The sequence below is a fragment of the Aegilops tauschii genome, chromosome 4 (assembly GCF_002575655.3).
Source record: "Aegilops tauschii subsp. strangulata cultivar AL8/78 chromosome 4, Aet v6.0, whole genome shotgun sequence".
Lineage (NCBI taxonomy): Eukaryota > Viridiplantae > Streptophyta > Magnoliopsida > Poales > Poaceae > Aegilops > Aegilops tauschii.
In genome coordinates, this window is record NC_053038.3 from 514,764,405 (window position 1) to 514,788,553 (window position 24,149).

At 46.7% G+C, this 24,149-nt stretch overlaps 4 protein-coding genes across 4 annotated transcripts; 3 read left to right on the forward strand and 1 right to left on the reverse strand.

Moving 5' to 3' along the window:
* Nucleotides 1-4,176: 4,176 nt before the first annotated feature.
* LOC109763291 (disease resistance protein Pik-2-like) lies at nucleotides 4,177-7,476 on the forward strand. The gene has a single exon (XM_020322133.4). The coding sequence runs from the start codon at nucleotides 4,291-4,293 to the stop codon at nucleotides 7,264-7,266; it is 2,976 nt and encodes a 991-aa protein (XP_020177722.2). The 5' UTR covers nucleotides 4,177-4,290; the 3' UTR covers nucleotides 7,267-7,476.
* Nucleotides 7,477-8,845: 1,369 nt separating this feature from the next.
* On the forward strand, nucleotides 8,846-10,092 carry LOC109763288 (BTB/POZ and MATH domain-containing protein 2-like). The gene has a single exon (XM_020322131.2). The coding sequence runs from the start codon at nucleotides 8,931-8,933 to the stop codon at nucleotides 9,984-9,986; it is 1,056 nt and encodes a 351-aa protein (XP_020177720.1). The 5' UTR covers nucleotides 8,846-8,930; the 3' UTR covers nucleotides 9,987-10,092.
* Nucleotides 10,093-13,362: 3,270 nt separating this feature from the next.
* LOC109763293 (BTB/POZ and MATH domain-containing protein 2-like) lies at nucleotides 13,363-15,130 on the forward strand. The gene is made up of 3 exons (XM_073497190.1): nucleotides 13,363-13,760; nucleotides 14,015-14,052; nucleotides 14,117-15,130. Exons 1-3 carry the CDS (start codon nucleotides 13,477-13,479, stop codon nucleotides 15,022-15,024), a joined length of 1,230 nt encoding a protein of 409 aa, XP_073353291.1. The 5' UTR covers nucleotides 13,363-13,476; the 3' UTR covers nucleotides 15,025-15,130.
* Nucleotides 15,131-15,782: 652 nt separating this feature from the next.
* Nucleotides 15,783-23,966, reverse strand: LOC109763289 (uncharacterized). The gene is made up of 9 exons (XM_020322132.4): nucleotides 23,332-23,966; nucleotides 22,299-22,496; nucleotides 22,043-22,165; nucleotides 21,845-21,882; nucleotides 21,512-21,680; nucleotides 17,654-20,794; nucleotides 17,452-17,555; nucleotides 16,560-16,783; nucleotides 15,783-16,382 (listed from the first exon to the last, which is right to left on the reverse strand). Exons 1-8 carry the CDS (start codon nucleotides 23,416-23,418, stop codon nucleotides 16,606-16,608), a joined length of 4,038 nt encoding a protein of 1,345 aa, XP_020177721.3. The 5' UTR covers nucleotides 23,419-23,966; the 3' UTR covers nucleotides 15,783-16,382; nucleotides 16,560-16,605.
* Between the last annotated feature and the right edge of the window lie 183 nt (nucleotides 23,967-24,149).

Here is a 24,149-nt window from a genome sequence, read left to right on the forward strand (position 1 = left end):
GTCTTCACATGGTATGGATGCTTTATTCATGCCATTTCATTGGTTGCTAGCATCACCACTTTCTTCCTGTTTCAGTCAACAATTGGCAAAAATGACTTGAACAGAGTTGATGTCATCGTCACATGCATCTTAATAGTTGGATTGTCCTCATAGAGACGACCTCGTTGCTGAAGCTAATGGGATCAACATGGACATGCGCATTGTTGTGTGCTAGGAGATGGCATCGGGTTCACAAGATAGTTCTATGTATCAGACGGTGTGTCCGGCGGTGTGTCATGGTTGTAGAAAGAAATAGAAGGTGGTCAGGTTCCATTGGACACCCCGAGTTGGTGAACTCGCCCCATGACACTGGAGATTGCATGTCTGCGCAGTGCCTGGGAATGGGACAAAGTTGCACCACTCCTTAGTTGTCATTTCAGTTGATACTAAGAAGTTGGTGTTGGAAGAGATAGATAGAATGGTGGTGGCATGTAAAGGCAATGAGGAGATGAGGAGGAGTTACAGTGCTCAGTGTGCACGGAAGCCATGGAGCGAATTCTTCGAGGATCCCACCTCGCATGCTGGAATTGATTTCGATGACAAAATCCTTTGCTGATACTTTGTCACCAAAATGTTCTTCTCAGTGTCGCCTCTAGGGGAAGAGTATGTTTATGTTGGGGAGGCAATTAGGGCAGTGTCTAACTACATGCTATTCCTCCTTGTTTAACGTCCCTACATGCTTCCTAGCCCTGTTCGGCCCGGATTGTATGCCAATATTGAAGCAGCATATGTGGTGGGGCTTGATCTTCCTGGCGTGGAACGCATCAGCGGAAGGTGGGAGCTGGACAGAAAATGAAGATCGTGGGATCTACACACAAGAAGAGACGGGGACGAGCTGTACAAAGGAGCACGAGATAAGTTGGACATAATAAGGGAGGGTATGGACATAACAAGGGAGGAGCAGGTGGGCAATAGATGGCTGGCCAATAGATGCAAGGAGTTGGACGAAGAAAGGGAGGAGCTGGAGAAAGAAGTTCTGAGGCAAGGAAGAACATGGAGGAGCTGAAGAGAATAATGACAGACGTGGAGAAGCTGGACAAAAGAAGCGATGAGCTGCGTGTGGAACCTTTTCCTTCACCTGCCTTGGCCCGTGGAGCGGACCTTGCTCTTAGGCTGCTAGAGGGGGAGATACGGCGGCCCCCACAGGAGGTGCGGCGGGTTGTACTTGGGGTATGGGTGGAGATGTTGAGCTATGCGGCACATGGAAAAAACAACAAATTTAACCTGTAGACAAAAAGAATTCACAAACTGAACTGTTGATGAAAAAATTTCACATAGCTGACCCTTTTGTGTAGCGCCCGACAGCAAGGCGTTACACTACACTATGCAGCGCCTAACTGACACGCGATGCACGCCTGACCAGCGTCGCATACCGAACTGTCTGAAAATTGCTAAGTCAGTGTGCAACGCCTGAGAGCTAGGCGCTACACTATACAGTGTAACGCCTAGCGCCTAGGCGCTGCACTAGTTGCCAATCAAGCATATGCGTAGGGGTTGCGTTATCTGGTGCATTGGTTCGTAGCTCTGATTCTCGAAATATGTGATGGGCTAGTAGATTAAGACTAGTCAGAATGGGTAGTAACTTTGACTAGTTACATACATATGTTACTAGTCTATGTTACTACCTCCACAGTAGGTAGTAACATATCTGTTGTGTCATGCATCACTTCATTTATTATGTTGTAGACTCATCTTTTCTTGATATGTGTGATGTTACAGTAACTAGCTATGTTACCACATGCCTCTCTTTCTTCATTAATTACATGCCACATCATCTATTTTGTCTAGATAAGTGTGATGTTACCATCTATGTTACTCCCACTGTGGGTAGTCTTAGCAGTACTATTACGAGCTAGTGCATGCATGGGTTTCTGGCTATTATCTATGGGCTACTCCTGGTAGGTCCCTATCAAGAACCAACTTTTTTTTAGTTGGATCGTCTGTATCCGTGTGCTGTTGAAATACCTCGAATTGGCCACGAAAGATCCTTGAAGTTTTAACTCGCACTGCACACCTGACCCTACATGTGTCTTTGACTAGGCATAGTGCGGCACCAACGCATATGCACTAGCGCAACGCCTAGACACTAGGCGCTACACTATATAGTGCAGCGCCTAGCTCTCAGGCGTTGCACACTGACTTAGCAATTTTCAGGCAGTTCGGTGTGCGACGCTGGTCAGTTAGGCACTGCACAGTGTAGTGTGACGCCTAGCTGTCGGGCGCTACACAAAAGGGTCAGCTATGTGAATTTTTTTTCATCAACAGTTCAGTTTGTGAGTTCTTTTTGTCCACAGGTCAAATTTGTCATTTTTGCCGCGGCACACCACTGCACTAGGGATTCCCACGCCAGGCAGTTCAACAGTGGTGGGAGTTCATTACTGCCGTCTGGCTTGTGTCCACGGCCATGTTCAATCTCCGTTACTGTGACGAGCCCTTGTTTAAGAAGGGCGTGTGGGAGTTCTTCAGGCCACCATTAAAGAGCTCGTTATTTTGGGACAGGCGCTTCGCTAAAAAGGTGACCCACTGGTTTTTCGGGCACAGGTCCATGCGGGTGTCCGGGTAATTCGGAAGTATAATTCCAGGTGGAGGCGCCAAACGGTGATGACTTGAGACCGACTGCAGCAGTATATATGTGGTTCAGCTGGAGTATCAGCTTGTGACGTGACGCACGCTCTTTTACCTTCTCAAAGGCCATTCATTCACTCACTTACCTGTTTGTTGTACTCGCCTCATATCATGCTGTATCTTTTTTCTTCTTCCTGCCGGAGATGAGGAGTCGTGTGTACTGTCTAGGTTTTCGATTTTCCCTATACAAGCATATATATACATCTAGCGGTTGAAATAAAACGTACAAACAGTTGGGCCTTGTAAATTCTGCAGCCTTTTGCTGTTTAAATGGTTGATCCCGTTTTCATTTTGCCGAACCTTCCGCTTGCTACAAGTATGGAATCGGTGCGAGGCACTTTTTGTCTAAAAAATGTACAAACTTGTTAATTAATGGATGAGGCAAATATTGTGCCTCCTTTCCAAGAAGGAGAAAAAGAAGTAGAAACGGTGTCCGTTGAGATGCATAAGGGTGTGACAATATGGCGCACCAGGATTACTTGAATCATGGAGAGGCTGAAGCTGATGTGCGAGGACATGCACGCCGTGCAAACGTGTCTCCACCAGCACGGCACGGCGATGACCTCTGGCTCTCTAGCCGCCGGATCTGATTTTAAGTCATGATCCCGAGCCATCCGACTATGCAATAGAAACCTCCCGCGTGCAAGTATGTGTTGTGCTTTATAACATCGGTGCAACATTTCCCTTCACATTTTGAGAAAACAGTCACAACATCAAACCGGACACAACATTTCCCCTGGGGTATGTAACATTTTCCCTAGTGCCAACATAAATTCTTGTGTATGCAATAAATCCCCGTCCCCATACGTCGTAGCAAAGAGGCTGAAAATGTGTGTTCACAACATAAAAACTGACGCAAGCAGCATGTGTGACAATGCACGCAGCAACAAAGAAACACATTCGCGGCATAAGAAAATCCCTTTGAAGCCTACACCCGAGAGATCCCCAAGATGACTAACCTCTGACCGCCCACAATGGAGGCAACGAGTTCGCTAGTTCAGGCTCGCCAGAGCCATGTCAGCGCCGGATCAAGCAAACTTGGTTCCATTCCTCTGCATTCCCGAAGCTCAATGACGTGACCATGAGAGCTCCAGAATGGAGTCACCCATGATCCATGGCACAAAATGTTGGTAACATACATGGCAGGAGATGGACGCCACAAGGAGGAAGAATTGAGTGGTACTAGGGGAGGAGGGCAGGTTTGGATGAGGACTCAGCTGCGAAGAGAGGCGACACATGTACTTGAGGCCATAGGAGAAAGATACGTGCGAGGGGAGCCGGGCGCGTGCGGCGTGCGGGTCCCTCGACCAGTCAATTGTTTGAGTCATTTTCCTTTTATAATTCATAGGCTTTTGCATTTTTCTTTTGGTTTAACCTTGCATTTCACCTGTTGTTCATCTATACATATAGAAGGTCGTAAGTAAAACCAGAATTTAAATATAGACCCTTTGTGCTATTATCACCCTACCCTGGCTTGCAAAGGCCACTGAAACTAGAAACATATGCATCCTTGTACACGAAACGAACAAGGAAATCTAACGAAAAGAGGTAGCAGGGCCCCTTGGCACAATCACAGTACAGGCTCTTTTCCTCCATACACCCTAAACTAGCTTGCAAGGACTATATATGCACCCCCTCTGCAACACGAAACGAACAAGGAAATTAAACAAGAAGAGAAACACACATCACGTACGCTCTCCTGCTCATCTGTTGTTTCCGTCCATCACCATTTCCTTTCCTGCGACAACCGAGAAAGAAACATCTCGACTCAGATATACAGTTGAGAGAGAGATGGATGAAGCTTCCCGGCGAGCCGGCGGCTCATCCTCACGCGACATCTCGCCGGCCATCTGCGACGAGACGCAGCCACCACTGGCTGCCGGCATCCAACGCGACGCGAACTTCATCCAGGACGAGATGGAGGTCATGAACGGCTTCGTCCGCCACCTTGCCAGGACCCAGCAGCTGGCTCCTAGCGCTGGGCACCGCGACGACCAAGACAACGACGAGGTTCAGGCGTGGGCTAGGCAGGTCAGGGACCTCGCTGGCGACTCCCGGGACTGCATCAACCTCTACCGGCACACAGGCCCCCGCCGTGCAAAGGGGCTCCTGCGCTACGTGCAAATGCCATGGTTCCTTGGAGGGTGCGCCACCATCCCTCGCAGCCGCAGCACCATCGCCAAGCGTATCCGGGAGCTCAAGGTCCGGGTGCAAGAGGCCGGCGAGAGACGGCTGAGGTACGGCATCGTCATGCCGCCACCGCCTGCCATCACGCAAACTTCTACTACCATGGCGATGGTCAGCAGCAGCAGACGACCGCCTCTCGACAATTTCCAAGAATCAGAAGACGGTGGCGACAACGACGACGAGAGAGGTGTTTTCAGGCGAGCTCTGATCGATGCTGAGCCCAACATCTTGGAGGAAGGTGCAGCAGAGCTGATCGCCTGGCTGGGCAAGAAAGGAGACGGTGACGAGGCCGGAGGGCGGCCGTTCAGACTCACTGTCATTCTAGCACCAGATGATGCAGAAGGTACCGGTCTAGCTCAGCAAGTGTACCAAGATCCTTCGGTGTCCGGCGTGTTCAACGTCAAGGTATGGATCACCATCCAGAGGCCTCCAATCCTCTGGCAGATATTCCATGACCTGCTCTGCCAGCTCCTTCCTGGCCAAAACCAGGACATGCTGGACGACACATCATCAGACAACATGAAGCTCCTCTGGAGCATTCGAGGCCGCTTGGAAGGCAGAAGGGTCCTGATTGTTCTCGATGATCTCGACGATTACGCGGGCCTCTGGGACCAGATCAGGATTGCTCTCAACTTCATAAGCCTCCCTGCTGGCAGCGCCATCATGGTGACCACAAAGGATGATGGGCTTGTCAAGTCATCTTCTCCGGATAAAGTGGTAACCTATTCCCTTGTGGATTTCTTCTTCAAGAGAGCAGTGGCCCTTGTGACCAGCAATTTTCAGGATGGCGATGTTCGGGCCATCATACGCAGCATACTCAAGAGATGCGACCCGGATGTCGCTTCCATGAAGATGTTCCTCCATGCCTTGTATGGCAATCCTAACAGGACAAAACAAGAACTGGAGAAGCTGCAGGAAAGCCTGTGTTCGGAGGCCGACGACGATAGCACCTATAACCTTAAGCAGATGGTTATGTTTTCCTATAGTGACATGCCTAGACAGTGTCAGATGTGCTTCCTGCACCTATGCCTTCTCCTCCCACAAGATCACAGCATCAGGAGGACATCCCTAGTAAGAAGATGGGCAGCCCAAGGCCTGATATCTGCGGAAGGCGATCATGGCTCAGCTGAAGCGGCAGCCGAGCGCTGCTTCGGTGCATTTGTCAGCCGAGGTCTCATTTGCCCTGCTGACATTGGTGATGCAGGCAAGATCAAGACTTGTGTAGTGCCTCCTCCAGTGCATCGCCTCATCACTGAGGTTGCAGAAGAAGAGAATGTCATCAGTGTCGGCTCCATGATCTGCAGTGCACATCTTGGTGACATCAAGAGGTGCCTGGGATCACTGCCCGCGTCCTCTCAACTGCTGCTGCTGAAGGTGCTCGATCTAGAAGGCTGCAAAGGCTTGCAGAAGCGCCATCTGAACAACATCTGCAAGTTGTTCATGCTCAAGTATTTGAGCCTCAGGAACACGGATGTTTCTGCACTGCCAAAGCGAATCCACAAGCTGCAGCAGCTAGAGACGCTGGACATTCGGCAAACCAAGATACAAGCCTTCCCCGCAGATTTCGCCAAGCTCTTGATGCTCAAGCATCTGCTCGCAGGCCGTGCAGACTTATCCCCAGTCAAGGACACCATCAACTCCAAGGAATCGTTTTCCACGCCGCGCATGCCCCGCGGAATCGGGGCCATGAGGAGGAACCTGGAGATACTGTCACACGTGCAGGTCTCCAGGAGTGGTAGTGAGTTGATGTTGATGGATGTTGGGCAGCTACTCAAGGTACGGAAGCTAGGAGTTGTTCTCCATGGCAAGAAGGTCGGCAGCTCCTTCAAGCATCTGCTCCAAGCAATCAGCAAGCTGCACAAATGCCTTCACTCTTTGTCGATCCGAATTGGACATCCTGGCGATGAGACCGATCCCCTTACATTCAGCGTGGATCAAGAGAATCCATTTTCACCTCCCAAGTTTCTCCAGAGCCTGTACATCAGCGGCCTCACAGGCGTTGGGCTGCCTCCATGGATCACAGAGCTCCACCAACTTGCCAAGATTACCCTGCGTGACACATCCCTGACGGATCATGCCATACGACTCCTCGGCAAACTCACTGGCCTGCGCTGCCTTAGGCTCCGACAAATGTCCTACGCCGAAATGAAGATCACTTTTGGGAAAGAAGAATTCCCAAGCCTCAAGTTTCTCATCATCGAGGGCTCCGACATCACCAACATCATCTTCGAGAGTGGAGCAGCGCCTGGGCTGGAGAAGATAGCTTGGGGTTTCAAGAGCATGCAGTTCATCTCCGGAATCGGCCATCTCCCAAGGCTGAAAGAGCTCGAGCTCAGTGGCAGCTGCAACCCAGACCCGGTGAAGCAGGCCGTCGCAGCACACCCAAACCATCCCGTCTTCAAGCACAACGCCTGAAGTTAGCCATTGCTGGAACCGGTCAGTACGAGCCTGCATGCTCTGGAGTGAGTGATGATTGTGTTGTGTGAGTGTTTGCAATGCGTGTACTTCTCTATTGATCTCAGTGTGTGTTGCATGCTTGTGTGTTCCTACCTATGATTGTGTTCCTCGTTCTGTTATGGACTGTGATATGCATGTACCGTGTGGAATTGTTATACACTTGTGTGTTGCCTATGCAATAAGACTTGTAGTTTTACTATGTGCTACAATTTTTCTTTGGTTTTGCTGGAACCAGTTTCACTTCGTGTTTTTTGTTTCAGTACCTTCAGTGCTGCACCATGGCCATGTCTAAATGGAGAAAATGTATGGTGCACCTAGGTGAAAAAAAAAACAAGGAGGTTTGAAAGTTGAGATACGTTGTGGGAATGAAATATGAACCTATAAAATTTGATCAAAAAATATGTCCATTGTGGGCTGTGCACACTTATGGTTTCTATTTTAGACCATCATATCCCGTGTTCTTTTCAAAATGGCATGTTTGTGGCAAATGAGGCGATGCATTGTAGGAGGCACTTTATTGGACAACGTATGTAAAAATAATTCACATGTATTGGACAATGTATGTAAAAATAATTCAGAACCTCCCAAAATATCAACACACATGCTTTTCTATTTTATTTCAAAAAAGATTGATGCACAAAATCCGTTCTCTGTCTAAATGGCCCTACATTGTGAAATAAAGGTAGTAATTGCATTAGTTTGTGCAATGGTATTCTTAGCTTGCCAATTAAGACTGGAAGCAGCTAGCATCAAAGGTATTCTTAGCTTGCCAATTAAGATCACTGGAAGCAGCTAGCATCAAAGGTACAAGCTAAAACCCAGAAACTTAGACATTCTTAGCTTGCCAATTAAGACTGGAAGCAGCTAGCAACAAAGGAACAAGATAAAGCCCAAAAACTTTGATATTGTTAGCTTGCCAATTGGACAAGTTAAAGCCAAAAACTTTGAGATTCTTAGCTTGCCAATTGAACAAGTTAAAGCCAAAAACTTCGATATTGTTAGCTTGCCAATTAAGACTAGAAGCGGCTAGCATTAGTTTGTGGTATGATATTCTTAACTTGCCAATTATGTTTGGATTATGGCTAAAGGTCGCCCTACAATTTTGTTGTCGTGAGCAAAACTTTAATCCTTGTTTGGATGGCTACCAATTTTTATGGCATGCCCTGGCTATTATAGTTTCTTTTCTTACCAACATTGGCCAAATCATGGACAAGTAAAACCTTGACTGAAGCTTAACAATTTTAACTAGCTAATTCTTTAGCAGGACAAACTTGAGCTCTAACCAAACACACCCTAAAGCCCCAAAAAACTTTGGCACAACGGCACGTAACCTGGCATCTTCTCTGGGATTAGCAGCCAGCAAGTTTACACCAGATGTGCTTAATCGAAGCAAAGCAAAGGATCCGTCACAGAAACTTGCAAGTCTTATCAGAACATATTACCTTCCTTCCACCTGCGGATCCATAAAATATATTCATTAACTAACTTTGCTTGTATATATTCCCACCATGGATCATCGCTGCCGCTGCTGCAGTTTGCATACCCATCGTATTCAATAAGTTAATAACCCACTGTCACTACCCATCAAACCGTGTGGACGCACGGGGTTTAGTATACACAAGATGTCGTCACGCTCTACCTCCGCCATCATCGCCAGAGCGGTGAGCGGGCACCACTTGCTCAAGATCGACGGCTACTCGCAAACCAAGGTGGTCACCGTTGCTAGCTACATCCAATCCTGCACTTTTGATGTCGGAGGCCACAGCTGGCGTATCAACTATTACCCCAACGGCTTTCGCTCAGATAGTACCGATTACATATCTGTCTTCATTCAGCTTGTCAGTGTTAGCAGGGACTTGCCGGTCGTGCCAATCTTGCAGGGCATCTCAGCACAAGGCTCGCTCAGTTTACTGGACCGGGATGGGAAACCAGTGCCATCATATACCCACACCTTCAATAGAAGTTTCAAGACCTCTGAAGGAAGCTGGGGCTGGTACAGTTACATCACAAGGTCGGCGCTGGAGAACTCAGGTTACCTCAAGGACGATAACTTCACTCTCAGGTGCGACATCACCGTCACGGAGCTGCGCGTAGAGGAAACAGAGGATTGCGATTTCGCCGATCTCCTGTGGAAGAAGGAGGGGGCAGATGTGGCCTTCGAGGTTGATGGTGAGACACTCACCGCCCATCGATGGGTGCTGGCTGCCCGGTCACCGATCTTGAAGGCAGCAGTGAGAGCAGAACTCCTTGGCGAGCTGGAAAGGGAGAGGAACACGCCCATAGCCACCGTGAGGATCGACAACATGGAGGCAAAAGTGTTCAAGGCTTTGCTCCACTACATATACACCGACACATTGCCTGATGAGATGGACAAGGGAGATGAGGCTGCGACAGCAATGGCGCACGGATTGCTTGAAGCGGCGGATAGGTACAAGGTGGAGAGGCTGAAGCTGATCTGCGAGGACATGCTGTGCAAACGTGTCTCCACAGGCACGGCGATAACCACGCTGGTGTTAGCGGAGCAGCACCACTGCCAGAGACTCAAGATAACGTGCATCGACTTCCTCGTGTCTCCCAAGAATATGGAAGTCGTCTTGGAAAATGGTGGTTTCAAGCATTTACAGAGGAGCTGCCCCTCTGTTCTCATGGACCTCATAGAAAGGGCGAAAGTGGCCTGAGGGAAGCAAGGAAAGGATACAGTCTAAGGGTGATCGTGCCACGGCTCTTCTATTGTAAATGCAGTATTGGCCGATGTATGAATGAAAGTATGTGTGCTTCAGTGGTGTTAAACAACTACTGATAATGACTATGCCCCATACTAATTTGCTAACGTACTCCCGTATATATTTAGAATTATAGCTGTATACATTTGCTATACAACCATAATGCTTATGATTTCTTTAAATGCTATACAACTATAGAATCATAGTTGTATGCTGCACCCTAGTGGCCGCAGTTTCGTTTAGCGTGGCCCTAGTGTTCCTCATTCTGTATGATATGCATGTACCGTGTTGGATTGGCTATGCAAAAGTACTTGTATCTTGACTGTGTGCTACAATTTTTCTATCATTTTGCTGGAACCAGTTTCACTGTGTTTTCTGTTTCAGTATCTTCAATGTTACACCTCAGGCATGTCTAAATGGAAACCTGTGCACCCAGGTGATAACACATTTGAGGTTTCGAAAATTTCTAAAGAAATTGTAGATACATTTTTCGGATGAAATATGAATTTATAAATTTCAATAAAAACATATGCCCATGTGTGGGCTGTGCACACTTATGGGCTCTATTTTAGACCAACCTCTCCCGTGTTAAATTTTTTCTGTATATCCCACAAAAGGACATATTTATGGCCCAAAATTTGAATATTCACACGTTATCAGACTGTACATGTGAAGATAATTCAAAATTTTCAATATATCAACATGCATGCTCTTCTATTTTTCAAGAAAAAAGGGCACAAAATCTGTTCTCTGTCTAAATGACCCTAAATTGCGAAATAGAAGTGGTCCTTTTTAACAGGGGCTGAAATAGAAGTAGTAATAATTGAATTAGTTTGTGCAGTGATATTCTTAGCTTGCCAATTATGTCCAGAAGCAGCTAGCACAAAGGAATAAGCCAAAGCCCCAAAAAATTGATACTCTTAGCTTGCCAATTAAATCTGGAAGCAATTAGCATCAAGGGAACAAACTGAAGCCCAAAAACTTTCAATACTGTTAACTTGCCAATTAAAACAGGAAGCAGCTAGCATCAAAGGAACAAACTAAAACCCAGAAACCTTGATATTCTTAGCTTGCCAATGAAGAATGGATGCAGCTAGCATTAGCTTGTGAGAAATTTAAGATTGCCAATTATGTTAGGGTTAATTATTATGGCCAAAGGCTACCCTACCAAATTTTTTTGGTCATGACAAACTTTGATCCTTGTTTGGATGGTTGCCAAAAAAATTGGCATGCCCATCCCCCTTTGGCTATTCTAGTTCATTTTTCTTGTCATTGGCCAAATCACGAGCAAGTAAAACCTTTACTAAACTTGAGTTCAAACCAAACACAACCTAAATCCAAAAAAAAAAAAACACGGCCACGGCAAGCAACCTTGTATCAGCTGCCTCTGGGAATAGTCGCCAGTAATCGAAGTGAAGCAAAGGATCTGTCACAGAAATTTGCAAGTCCGGGGTCTACCCTCCTTTTCGAAAAACAATAAAGAAATTTGCAAGTCTTATCCGAACATATTACGTGCTTAATCAAAGCAAAGGATCCTTCATAGAAGCTTGCAAGTCTTATCAGAACATATCACCTTCCTTTAACTGGAGGATCCATAAATATATTCATTCATTCTAATTTTGCTGCTATATATTTGCACCATGGATCCGCAGTTTCCATACACATTGTATTTTCATATAAACGGAACTCCCTTCTTTGAGCCTCATTATATCCAAGATGTCATCACGCTCTACCTCCGTCATCATCGCAAGAGCGGTGAGTGGGCACCACTTCCTCAAGATCGACGGCTACTCGCAAACCAAGGTGGTCGCCGTTGCTAACTGCATCCAATCTTGCACTTTTGACGTTGGAGGCCACAGCTGGCGTATCAAGTATTACCCCAGCGGCTACAACTCAGGTGCCACTGATTATGTATGGGCGTGTTTGGTTGCCCGCATCGAGCCCAACCAGGCCTGCGCGGGATGAGTGTGGGCTGTTTGGTTGCCTAGTTTTACTATTGGGCCTGCATAGCACGATGTTTAAAGCAGCTCTGGGCCTGCCTCGCTGGAAACGCACGAATCGGCAGTTTCTCCAGGGCCAGGCCCGAGCGGTGCACGTGGGCGGGCGCGGCTGCACGCGCGCGGCCACCCTCGAGAAGCCGCGTTGCTTCCCGAAGCACCGGCAGTTATTAGCCTCACCGCCCCTCATCGCTCCCTCTCCCCACTCTTCCCCACTCCCAACTCTCACCGGCGGCGGCGGATCGGAGCAGAGGAAGAAGACCACCGGACTCCATCACCGGCGGCGGCGGATCGGAGCAGAGGAAGAAGACCGGACTCCATCAATGGCGGTAAGCACTTCTCTCTCTTCGACATGCACGCTAGATTCGATCCATGGCGATAGATTCGATCCACGGCGGAGGGGAATGGGGAATAGAGGTAGATAAGCATAGGGGTAGTTCATACTAGTTCTTAGCAGTTCATACGAGTTCATACATGCAATCCTTCATCTTCTTCTTCATCGCCGTGCGGGCCGACGGGTCGTCCTCGGCGGAGTCGAGGTCGATCTGCCAGGTAGGACGGACTGGCTCCGGCGCCCTAGCTGGCATGTGCACCGCGTCTTCTTCCTCCTCCTTAGGCTCCCCGCCGATGACCGCCGGCGGCGCGATAGCCGTCTCCCAGTACACTGCGGCACGGCGGTCATTAGGAGCCCAGTAGGTCTTATACTTGCGCCACTTCTTCCTCTGTTTAGGGTCGTCGGAGACGGCATGATTCATGGCCCAGCGAATGATGTCAACTGCCATCGCGCCCTTCGCTGGGTCAGGAATCAGTGTCTTCAGCTCTTCTTTAGTGGCCTTCATGACCACGGCATTCGATTCGTTCTGCATGTCAGCCATGGAGCCGAAGTTCGAGCACACCTCCATGGTGTTCTCGAACTTGGTCCGGTCACCAGCCGTCCACCCGAGGAAGAAGGCTCTCCAGCCAATACCCCAAGGGAAGGGGTTGGCATTGGAGCTGGAGCTGGAGCTAGAGCTCATGGCGATGGGGAGGAGGAAGGTTGACAGTGAGAGAAGAGAGGGGGTGGGTAAATAGTGGTGGGCAGGGTGAGTAAATATAGGGGGGATGGAGAGGAGGAGAAGAGTGACAGTCATGCCGTTTTAACTACAAGCTCTTGAATTAGCCATGAACTCTGTGCAATGCCTGACTCCATGACTTGTGTGCAGATCGAGGACACGGAGGTGCTCCCGGCCGTTGACAGCAAGGGCAAGCAGCCCCTTCACCCAATGCCCGACGAGGTTGAGCTACTGCCCACCGCCGAGGAAGACCCGAAGACGCCTGAGGGTGGCGACGACGAGGGCATGGAGGAGCCCCCCAGCAACAAGCGCCGCAACTACGGCCATTACCATTAGGAGGTTGGCCCAACTCACTTCTGCAAGGTCATCCTTGCACCGAAGCTTGAGTGCATCCCCATGCCCCTGGACTTCACCAAGCACTTCGTCGCGGTGCCGACGGAGTTCAAGCTCAGGAACAACATCGGCTGCTCCTGGAAGGTGACAGTCAAGCTGATGAACGGCAGGGTGACCCTGGATCAGGGTTGGGCCACCTACGCAGTCGTTCATCAGATCAAGATCGGCTATATGGTGATGTTCAAGCTCCTCACTCCCGACACCCTCAAGGTCATCATCTTCGACGACGATGGCATTGAGGTCGTCAACAAGTGCGGGAAGCACGACGACGCCTTCGCCGCCAAGGAGTAGGGCCCGGCCACCTCTTTCGAGCGTACTATCGAATTATGCTAGTTGATGGTTTATGCGTTGAACTGTTATATCTGTGGTACTGCTTATATCTGAATTATGCTAGTTGATGCACTGTTTATAGTCTGTTGTGCTTATGATGTGTGCTGCCGAAGTGTGGTGGTAACCTCACCAACTAGCCAAAGAGGTTACCACACATCAGGCCTTGCATACAACCAAACACCATGCCTTGGGTTTGTGGACTAACATGCAGGCAACCAAACACCAGGCAGTGTGGTTCAGCCCATGCAGGTAAGAGGGCATGCAGGCAACCAAACAACATGCATATGGTGCATTTGAGGCTGCATTTGCATAGCCAGGCTGAGTAGAGAAGTGTATGCGATGCAGGCACTGTTGCACACGGCAACCAAACACGCCCTATGTGTCTTCATTCAGCTTGTCAGTGTAAGCAGGGACTTGCCAGTGGTGCCTGACAAGGGCATCTCAGCTCAAGGTTCGCTCGGTTTACTGAACCGGACTGGGAAACCAGTGCCGTTAGATACCTACACCTTCAGCAGGCGTTTCACGACCAACGAAGAGGGTTGGTACAAATTCTTCACAAGATCGACGCTAGAGAGCTACCTCAAGGATGACTGCTTCACTCTCAGTTGCGACATTACTGTTACAAAGCTGCGAGCCGAGGAAACGGAAGATTGTGATTTTGTCGATCTCCTGTGGAAGGAGGGGGCAGATGTGACCTTCAAAGTGGGTGGTGAGACAATTGCCGCCCATCGATGGGTGCTGGCTGCCAGATCTCTGATCTTGAAGGCAGCAGCAGAAGCAGAGCTCCTCGGCGTGCCAGAAAGGGAGAAAAAGACGACGCCCATGGCCACCGTAAGGATCGACGACATGGAGGCAAAAGTGTTCAAGGCTTTGCTCCACTACATATACACCGACACATTGCCTGATGAAATGGACAAGGGAGATGAGGCGGTGACAGCAATGGCGCACCGATTGCTTGGAGCGGCTGATAGGTACAAGGTGGAGAGACTGAAGCTGATCTGCGAGGATATGTTGTGCAAACGTGTCTCCACAAGCACGGTCATAACCACGTTGGTGTTAGCGGAGCAGCACCACTCCCAGAGGCTCAAGGCGGCATGCATCGACTTCCTCATCTCCCCAAACAATATGAAAGTCGTCTTGGAAAATGGCGGTTTCAAACATTTACAGAGCAGCTGCCCCTCTGTTCTCATGGACCTCATAGAAAGGGCAAAAGTGGCCTGAGACTGGTAGAAGCAAAGGACACGGTGATCATGGTGATTTTGGTACCATTCTTCTATTTATCACTGCAGTGTTGGTCAATGTAAGAAGTACTACTGGTGACAATCAACTATGGTCCATGCTAATAATACACTAATGTGCATTCGTTTATGTTTGGAGTTGTAGTTGTATTTGCTATACAAGTATAATGCTTATGATTTCTTTTAATGTGTATGCCAACACTTAGAAGACTGTCGGGTGGAAAGCCTAGCTCTAGCCTCCGTGGTGGCACCCTCGAGCGCCGCCATGGAAGCCCACGGCTCTTCTTCCTCGCCCTCTTCCAGCACCCTCTCCGACAGCACAACACCCACCACCCCCAGACGGCCTCCTATTCCATGCCAAGCTTTTCATCATCTTCCAGCTTTGCCTAGGCGGGGCCTCGATTTCTAAAACCTTGTCCAGCGCAACCTTCACTTGATGGTCTCCATCCAATCTCATCCCAAACAATCACTGCCATATCTTTATCTTCTTCCACTCAAACTCTCTCATCTCGACTACACCTTACTGGCTGCACTGGTGAAGTTTCGCTTCGGTGGTCATGCTACTAGCTTGAGCTAATGAATACGCCAGCTCAATCGTGAAGCTGACACCTGATGCTTGTCTTGGATCCTTCAGTTCTTTAATTAAGTAAATAACAGTAGTAATCCTCCAGATCATGTCATGATAAAATATATTCATACCGGACTCGAGATATCCCACAAAAGCAATAAGTAATTTTCCGATTTGCGATGAAAATAAAAATAATTAAGCAGTTGACCCCTTCATATTTTACAAATTGAATTACAATAATGTAAGAGTATAGCTATTGTACTACTAGCTTAAACTCTTCCATGTTGGTTCCACAAACAAGACGAAGAACAACATTTATCAACAGTTAAAGTGGACTTTGCATGTAATCATGTAAATACCCATGTAAATGGTGGGTGATCTGAGTAACCATATGAACAAATAACGTTCACCCTCCCGGTCAACTGAGAAACAGGTATACTGGATGAAGAAACACAAGGCATCACATAATCAATTGGTTAAATCGGAATTATCATAGTGAGGCTTACAGGTGAGGTGGCTTTTTCTTCCAGGAAATGGTCAGACTCGCAATATTTGCCTCTTCAGAGAAACCATCTCATCTCTTGGAGGTGACCTTTTCTTTTCTTCCGGGTAATAGTCAGACTCGCAATCCACCGGTACCAACTAGTGAGTGCGGCACATGACCTGTGGTTCTGCATTTGCTTGTTCTCACATCATGATAATCTGACATCAGTCCTATTGTCATGGCTTGTATTGTCATGACGCAGACATGACGCTGATTGATGACGGGTCATCTACAAAAGCAGAAGGCTTTAGAGTATCCATAAGAACTGGACAAAAAGTATCTTCTACCCAAAAAGTACATGATGGGATCCCACTGATAACAAACCTAAAACAGTTTTCCGAGAGATGTTGCTCTACCCATCCAAATTATCATATCATTTATTGGCAAGAAAATAGCATCCATGTACCTGTGTTGTCAGTCTTATGTTTATGGCAGGCAAGGTCTCCATCATGTTAGAACCATCGCCCCCCTTTCTTGACAGATTTCAGCTCCATCACTAATCGCTCCCGCTGGGCCTCTACTTCTGCGTACTCCAAGCTCATATTGAGTAACCGCTCCTTCATATCTCTTAGATCTCCTTCCAGCTGCAAAATCCTGTCCCCACCAGCAGATTGCTCCTCGGCAACGGGACTGTACAAGTAAGAAAATTATAAAATATGTGAATATTCTGATCTTCTGAATATAGACAGCTGAAAATTAACAAATCAGCAATAAAAGATGATTTGCTATGATGTACGGGAGTCCTCTATAATTTTCCCTATAAAAAGATTTGCTAGGAGATGTGTACTCTGCCATCATATATCTACAGTATGGACAATCCCTCGAGCCAATAAAATGAAATGATTTTCCACACAGTGGTAACCAACAGATTTCAAGGTTCTGTCAATACCAGTGTACAATCTAGCTTCAAGATGTGATATTAAGCTTAAACACCGGTTCTCCAGCTAGTGATGTGTATAAAATCATACCTAGTATTCACATGGTCCCAGTTCATATGAAGGAGCAGTTAAGATAGAGAAAGAGCTAATAATATACTGCAACGCGTAACAGATTGTAGAAGCTATTTCCTCGCCCGACTAATAAGCAATTGCATTCTGCAGTGCAAATCGTCAATTTTTTATTTAAAATTACATGGATATTTATATTACATTACAAGGAAAAAAAGAACTTTTGGGAGGGCTGCCACTTGTCAATGCTTGCTTAGACTGACTACCCATAACAAAAGAAAAGTGTAATAGCATGTATAATCTATGCATAATGCTAACATTTAGATTCAGGCTTCAGAGTGCAAGGGATACCTCTTTTGTTGAGCCCTGTACATCTTATTTTCCTCCAAAGCCTCTGCAAGCTTAGTTTCCAGTATTTGAATCTTCGACTGAAGATCTGTAGAATCTCCAATCTCCTGAAAATACAAGGAAATGCAAGGGGATACCAAGACATTAGGAACATCAATGCGGTGATTCTTTTTAATCATCACAATAAGTACTGTATATAGCTAACCTGCTTTCTAGTGAGATCCTCAATTTCCTGCTCAAGGGATTGTATCTTCCTCTGGTATTCGCTATTTGATCTTCTGATCCTACTAAGTTCGTTCTTTAACTCTGCTTCATGTACATGTGATGCTTCCGATGCTGATCGATCACTCTCCAATCTCACAAGCTTTGCTTGCATAGATATTCTGCTTCGTTTTTCTTCTTCACCATTGTCCAAAGTCTCTTGCATCTCAGAAACTTTATCTGTTAGCATCGCTTTCTGTGCCTTCAGTTCTTCACATTCCTCAGTCACAGACTCTAGCAGCGCCTTCAATTTTCCCTTTTCAAACATAGCCTCGTCAAGGGAGCTTCTAAGTTTGGAAACTTCATCTTGAAGACTTGTTATTTTCTGGACCTGAAGTTTCAGGTCAGATATTTCTTCCATCATTTGCTGTCTCTCATAGTCACTGGCTTTAAGCTTTAACTCTAGTTCACCAGAAGACTTCCGTAACTCATCTTCATTGGATTTAGCAGCCTCCATCAACTTCTTCATATGTTCAGCATCTGCTGTCAACATTTCCTCGCTCTGTTTGGATGCATTAAGGGAATCAACCAAACCTTTAATCTTGGTTTTAGACTCCTTGCGAAGGTCCTCAAGTTGAGACTCATAATGTCTCAACTGTGCACTGACATTTTCGAAATTAGCCTCAAGTTTGGCCTTTTCAGCTCGCAGGACAGAGACCTCCCTAATGGCATCTACTGTGGCATTTTCTCTCTCCTCGTGTGTGGAGGAGACCTGTGCAGTGAGGCTCACGACCTCCCTCTCAAGATTCTCTACTTCAAGAGTCTTTTCTTTCTCGATCTTATTTAACATGAAATGAGCACGATTTATCTTTTCTTCTTGCTCTGTGTGCTCCTGGAATATACTCTCCAGTTCTGACAGCAATGATTGCTCTTTGCAAGATATGTCCTTCTGAAGAGAAGAAAGCTTTGATTCTAGGAACTCCACTGTTTTACAAAAATCAAGGATCCTTTTTTTCGAGTTATCCAATTCCTGCTCTTGTTGCATAAAACGGCCATGCAATTCCAACTTCTGCCTCTTGAGATCTGCAGTCAGATTTTGAAGGGAACTGCACTCTTCAATAAGGTTCTCAACTGTAGATTGCAGATTAGAATTAGATCTTCTCAGAACTTCTGAATCGTCCTGTGCTTCCGACAGTTTTCTTTGTGTTTCTTGCTGTTTTTGTTTAAACTCAACCCTTTGAGTATCCATCTCCACTTGTTGTCGCTCTACTTTATCTTTGAGACTGATGACAAGGGATTTTGAGTCGTGCATCTGCAGCTCACTTGACTCCTTCTCATTTGTAATGTAAGATAATTGGGCTTCCAGTCCAGATATGCGTTCTGACAACTCTATATTTTCCTGTTCAAGCTCTGATATATGTAACTCTAGTTCTGCTTTGCAGCTCTCGAGTTCATTTATCTTTCTTTCAAGAACCTTATTAGCAGACACATGGGAATCTATGCTGCTAGAAAGCACCAAAATGTCTTGTTGCAATTCATCCAAGCATTTGGAAGTGATGCTACTTTCTTTAACTGATGCTGCCAAGCGTTCCTCTAACAGACTCTTCTCTGCCTGAATTTCAGACATCAAATTTTCCGTTTCGACTTTGGAGCGCCGCAAGTCATCATTTTCCTGCTGTTGTAGCTGGACTCTGGTCTTCAGTATATCTGTCTCAGATTCATTATCCTCTAGATCTTCTCTAAATTGGTATCCTCTCGCACCACCAGTTTCACCACCTTCCAAGCCTTCAAGCTCCTCTCTCAGCTTAGATAACTCAAGATTTTTTTGTTCTAGTTCTTCTTGGCTTTTTCGGAACTTCTCTTCTAGCTCAAAGCCTTGAGACCTAAAACGTAGCAGCTTCAGCTCAAGGTCAGCACACTTCCTCTGTAACTCTTTGGCATTAGACACTGATGACTCGGTAAAACTGCCGTCATGCATCATTTCCTTGTCTCTAAGTTCCTCTTCCAGTTGATATATTTGTGATGTAAGCTTTTCAATTTGCAATTCACTGTTGTTTGAAACATGAGAATCCTGCCCTTTTCCCACACCGCTTTCTTTCAGCTTATATATAAGCTCCAGATTTTCATCTGTTAGTTCAGAACAATCTTTCTCAAGTTCTTGTATTTTTACCCTTAGAGTTTCATTTTCTTTCTCCAATTCAAGATAAACGGTATCAGAACCTGCGGCACCTGCATTTTCAATACTGAGAAGGCGATCTAGTTTCTGCCTCAAAGTATTGATTTCATCTTCTTTCATTGACAGTTTCCTAGCCCATTCTGTCTCTTCTTTGACTAACAACCCATTCTTCAATACATCTGTATTAGTGACATCCTTGGCCTCAGAAATTTTAGATATCTCCGCTCTTTGTTCTTCTATGGTCTCTTCCAGTTCCTGAAGAATAGAAACAAGCTCTATATTTGCCTCTTGAGTGCTCTTCAGCTGTACCTGTAAGCTTGCATTTGATTCTTTCAGAAACTTCATCTCGTCTTCTACTTCCTTCTCCATGTTGATCCAGTCCCCACGTTTGGGGGTTACAGATTTTATTTGCCGTCTGCTTAACTCTGGCCGAAACGACTCTTGCCGAGATGACTCTTGCCGTGATGACTTCAATTCTTCAATTTCGTGCCTGTAAGAATCCCGCTCAGCATGTGCAGCAGACAGTTCAAGTGCTAGCTCAGTCTGTTGCTTTGATTTCTCAGAACATTCCCTCTTCAGCGCCTCTAGATCAGCCTTCAATTTGCGAGAATGTCGTTCCCACATTTTTGCCTCATCACGGAGTTCTTCAATTGTTTCTTCAGCAGCTTCAAGAAGATCTTTAGATGAATCAGTTGTCCCCAATGATGACTGAGCAATCCCATTTGAAAAGGATTTGGGAGTATTTCCTTGCAGCATGTTTGGACCTGAAGCCCGGGAACTGAAAGATGAATTGTTTGATCTCAATCCTTCATCACCACGGCCAGCGCTGACATAGGAACTACCTGAATCCTGCCTTCCGACATACAATCCACCATTAGTGTTGTCTATCGGAGACAAATTTGTTCTATCTTGGGTACTATCTCCAGAATTGGAACTCCGGTGAGACCCTGATGCTGAGAAACTCATTTCCTGAAGGGAAAAAAGGAGACAACAAACCAGCATTTACACATAAACTCTGACAGGGCATTACATAAAAGAATTCATGATTGTGAATTTAAAAAAAAAATTATATACACATGGAGCCACAGCTTGATGCAAGCCAAATGAGTACAATAAAAAATGCTAGGAAGATTAAAACTAAACTTAAGGCATAATGTGATGATCAAAGGCAAATGAACACTTTGAAGTCTGCTATTAGCTGCAGAAAATAGAAATATTAATGGATTGGAATTTTCTTTCATTTCATTTCAGAGTATGTAACTGCTGTTGGAACATGGGGTGTTTACTTACAACTATCCTAGAGATGTGTATATAAATTTCTTGTGATATTTAAAGCATGGAACAAAAGCATGGAAAAGAGAAGAACCTAGATCTGTAATCGAATATTCTTGTGATATTTAACCAGTTTAACTGACAATAAGAGACAAATTTCTCGATATCTATAGGCACCAGAAACAGTCAAATGACAAGCTAGCTCGAGTTTCCTGAAGAGTGGTATCATCAGTGCTGGGAAGATGTGTCTAAATGATCAAGAATCAAGTTATTGGTTACTAAAATAAAATTCAAAAGATGCAAATAGATTAGTAGAAACATAAATCAAAGCATGCATTGCACGCTTGTTAAAGGAAACACTGTTCTGAAAAAATAAACTTAGGATGGAGAAAATTGTTCTGAATATCAGCATACCCTGTTTCCAGGTTCATCTTGATAAGTGCCCCCTAAAGGAGTTCCTGACGCAGAACGGACACTCCTGTTGGCCGTATTATCAGAGCCATCTGATTTGTTATCCATGTCGTCATTTATTAGACAATGGTCACTGATACGAGGAGGCATGTCCCTTGAAGATCTCACACCACTGTATAGATATGCCAAGGTTATAATAGAGTATCAAGACTTGCAGACAGCAAAAACAATGGGAGAGCAATATAAAGAGATTGCAGGGTCTTCAGTGTGAAGTGTACACATTGGAGCTATAAATGGGAAATAGGAAAAGAGAAAAAGTCAAGTTGAATTAGTTACCCCAACTTAGGCTTTGTGCCAAGAGATTGAACCTTAAGCTGCAAACGAGAAGCAACCAATGTCACCATAAGCAGAATAAATGGAAAAGCATAAACACTGAGAGTTGAGTGAGTTGGCACCATTTTCAGGTTACAGGATCATATACACGAGCACCCGAAAAATCTTTAAAAAGGAAGCGGTTGCATAGAACTCGCTTACCTGCAAAACTGTTCCAGAGTTGCATCTCTTCAACGGCATAGAGATGGCAGTTGGGTCCGCCAAATTCAGAAAGTTGGACAGGTTTAGGAAAATTTCGCCAAGAATACCAGTTCTTATTGATCCCTGCAACATGGGATTGAATTGTTCAGCAAAACAAATACTAGTCCACAGATATCCATACATCCATATCGGTGAGATTGAAAAACAAAGGTGGCTAGATAGAACACAGTAGTATGCTATGAATACCCATACATACCACAGAAACAACAATCTTGTATTGGCACTCATCGAACTCTTTTGACACTGCGTCTCGAGAAAACCATATCGGTTCCGATATGGAATCGGGCCATTGGCAGATTCCACTGCGGGCAGCCGCTTTACTGGATTTGGCGATGGTTTTCCCGGTATCCACAGAGACTATCGAAAGGAACATCCTGTCCGATACTGCAGGGACCTGTAGAATACAAGTCAAATCAATCAGTCATTGGAAAACCAGTAAATACATGTAGCGTGAAACACGCCTGAAACCCTGAGCAACTAAACAATAAGAAGAAGTAGAGAGAGTCGTTGTTATCGCAGATTTTCACAGGTTCGATGCATTCCCCCGTTGTGGAGTATAAGGATGTTGTTTGAATGCTATTTCTGACAGAAATAAGAATCGTAAGACGGGGTCACTGGCATTTCTTCCAGAAACCTGCCGTTGGAGAAATGGAACACCACACCGCAGTAACCTATCTATTAATAGGAGATTTTCAGAATAACTGTGAAACACCAACCAGAAAGGAGAATACTACCATGTTTTTTTTTTCTTCTAGTAGACTAGAAAGAGGCAATTGGCTGGCAGTAGGAATTGCCCATGCACCGCTGGTTTGATCTGTGACATGGTGGTCCAATTCCAAATGTAACACACCCACACAGGTAGGTTTGGATCGTGGGATCATCATAATGGCCAGATCACGCAGTAGCCATTAAACACAGGTTACTACTAGTGCAGTAGTAGTAGTAGTGGGTAGGTTAGGGCACAGCCAGGTAGGAATGAAATGAAATCTCCAGCTATGCGCCTACAGCGAGCGGGCGTGTGTGCAGTGAGTGCGGCTTGCTCTAGCAAACTACTACTCGTAGATAGATCAAGCAGAGGAGCAACGCGATTGGTGGTTCCGGAACGCGCGCGCGATCTCCCCAATGCCGCCGCCGCCGCCGCCGCTCGAATCGACAGCGGGCGCAGGTACTAGTAACGGTAAGCTAGGGTGGGAAGGTGGGGAATCTGGGCGGGTGACGGACGGGCTTACCATGACGGCGCGGAAGCTGGAGAACCTGAACTCGAAGCGCTCGCCGACGCTCCGGTCCGAGGAGCGGTGGCGGTGGAGCTTGAACATCCCGCCGCGCCGCGCCGACGACCCCCGGCCGAGGCCGAAATCGATCCTCCTGTCGATACGGCCGCCTAGGAGCGGCACGGGCGCACGGCAGGTGACGCGGAGCAGATTTGGTGGGAGCTCCGCCTCCTGCTCTCCTGCTGGCTAGTGTACTCCCGGCCGGTACCGGAGCAGCAGGGGGCCGGAAATCATTGCGCCGCGCCGCGCCGCGGGGAGGTGGAGGAGAGAGAGGAGGAGGAGGGGGAGAGAAAGGGGAATCTTAATTAGGGAGCCGGCGGAACTGCACAAAAAGAAAAAGATCCGAGCCGAGCCGAGCGCGTTAATCAGGTTGCGAGATTTCTAAGGCGACTCTGCTTGTCCATTTCCATTTGCTCCACCGGACGACGGTGAGAAGAGATTAAAAAACAGCAATAGAATAATGGAGGGGGAGGGAGGAGGAGAGGTAGGGTGGTTCACCGGTGGGGCCTCTTCCCCCTTCCGTCCCCGGCATAGTGCTGCCCGCCAACCCCGGCCCCGGCCCCGGCCGGCCCTTCTCTCCTCGTCTCCTCTCCAGCACACCACGGCTGGCTTTGCGTTTTTACACACTCTCTCCGCTAATTACCGCTGGTCCGCTGCTAGCATGGGTGGGTGCTTTTATTTACCCGAATATCCAGCACACGTCAGACTTTTAGGATGGCAAACCCAACGTTTTTTATGGCAAATTATGTTTGCTCAGGATTGCAAGTTAGTTAGCG

What these genes read in the sequence shown, in the direction of transcription:
- LOC109763291 (XM_020322133.4), top strand. Translation starts at nt 4,291, where the DNA reads ATGCACCCCCTCTGCAACACGAAACGAACAAGGAAATTAAACAAGAAG.
- LOC109763288 (XM_020322131.2), top strand. Translation starts at nt 8,931, where the DNA reads ATGTCGTCACGCTCTACCTCCGCCATCATCGCCAGAGCGGTGAGCGGG.
- LOC109763293 (XM_073497190.1), top strand. Translation starts at nt 13,477, where the DNA reads ATGCCCCTGGACTTCACCAAGCACTTCGTCGCGGTGCCGACGGAGTTC. An exon ending in GACGCCTTCGCCGCCAAGGA is followed by an intron (nt 13,761 to 14,014) that starts GTAGGGCCCGGC and finishes ACTAACATGCAG; the next exon opens with GCAACCAAACACCAGGCAGT. An exon ending in GTGTGGTTCAGCCCATGCAG is followed by an intron (nt 14,053 to 14,116) that starts GTAAGAGGGCAT and finishes GCATTTGCATAG; the next exon opens with CCAGGCTGAGTAGAGAAGTG.
- LOC109763289 (XM_020322132.4), bottom strand. Translation starts at nt 23,418, where the DNA reads ATGTTCAAGCTCCACCGCCACCGCTCCTCGGACCGGAGCGTCGGCGAG. An exon ending in CCAGCTTCCGCGCCGTCATG is followed by an intron (nt 22,497 to 23,331) that starts GTAAGCCCGTCC and finishes TGTATTCTACAG; the next exon opens with GTCCCTGCAGTATCGGACAG. An exon ending in TACAGGGCTCAACAAAAGAG is followed by an intron (nt 16,784 to 17,451) that starts GTATCCCTTGCA and finishes TTACTTGTACAG; the next exon opens with TCCCGTTGCCGAGGAGCAAT.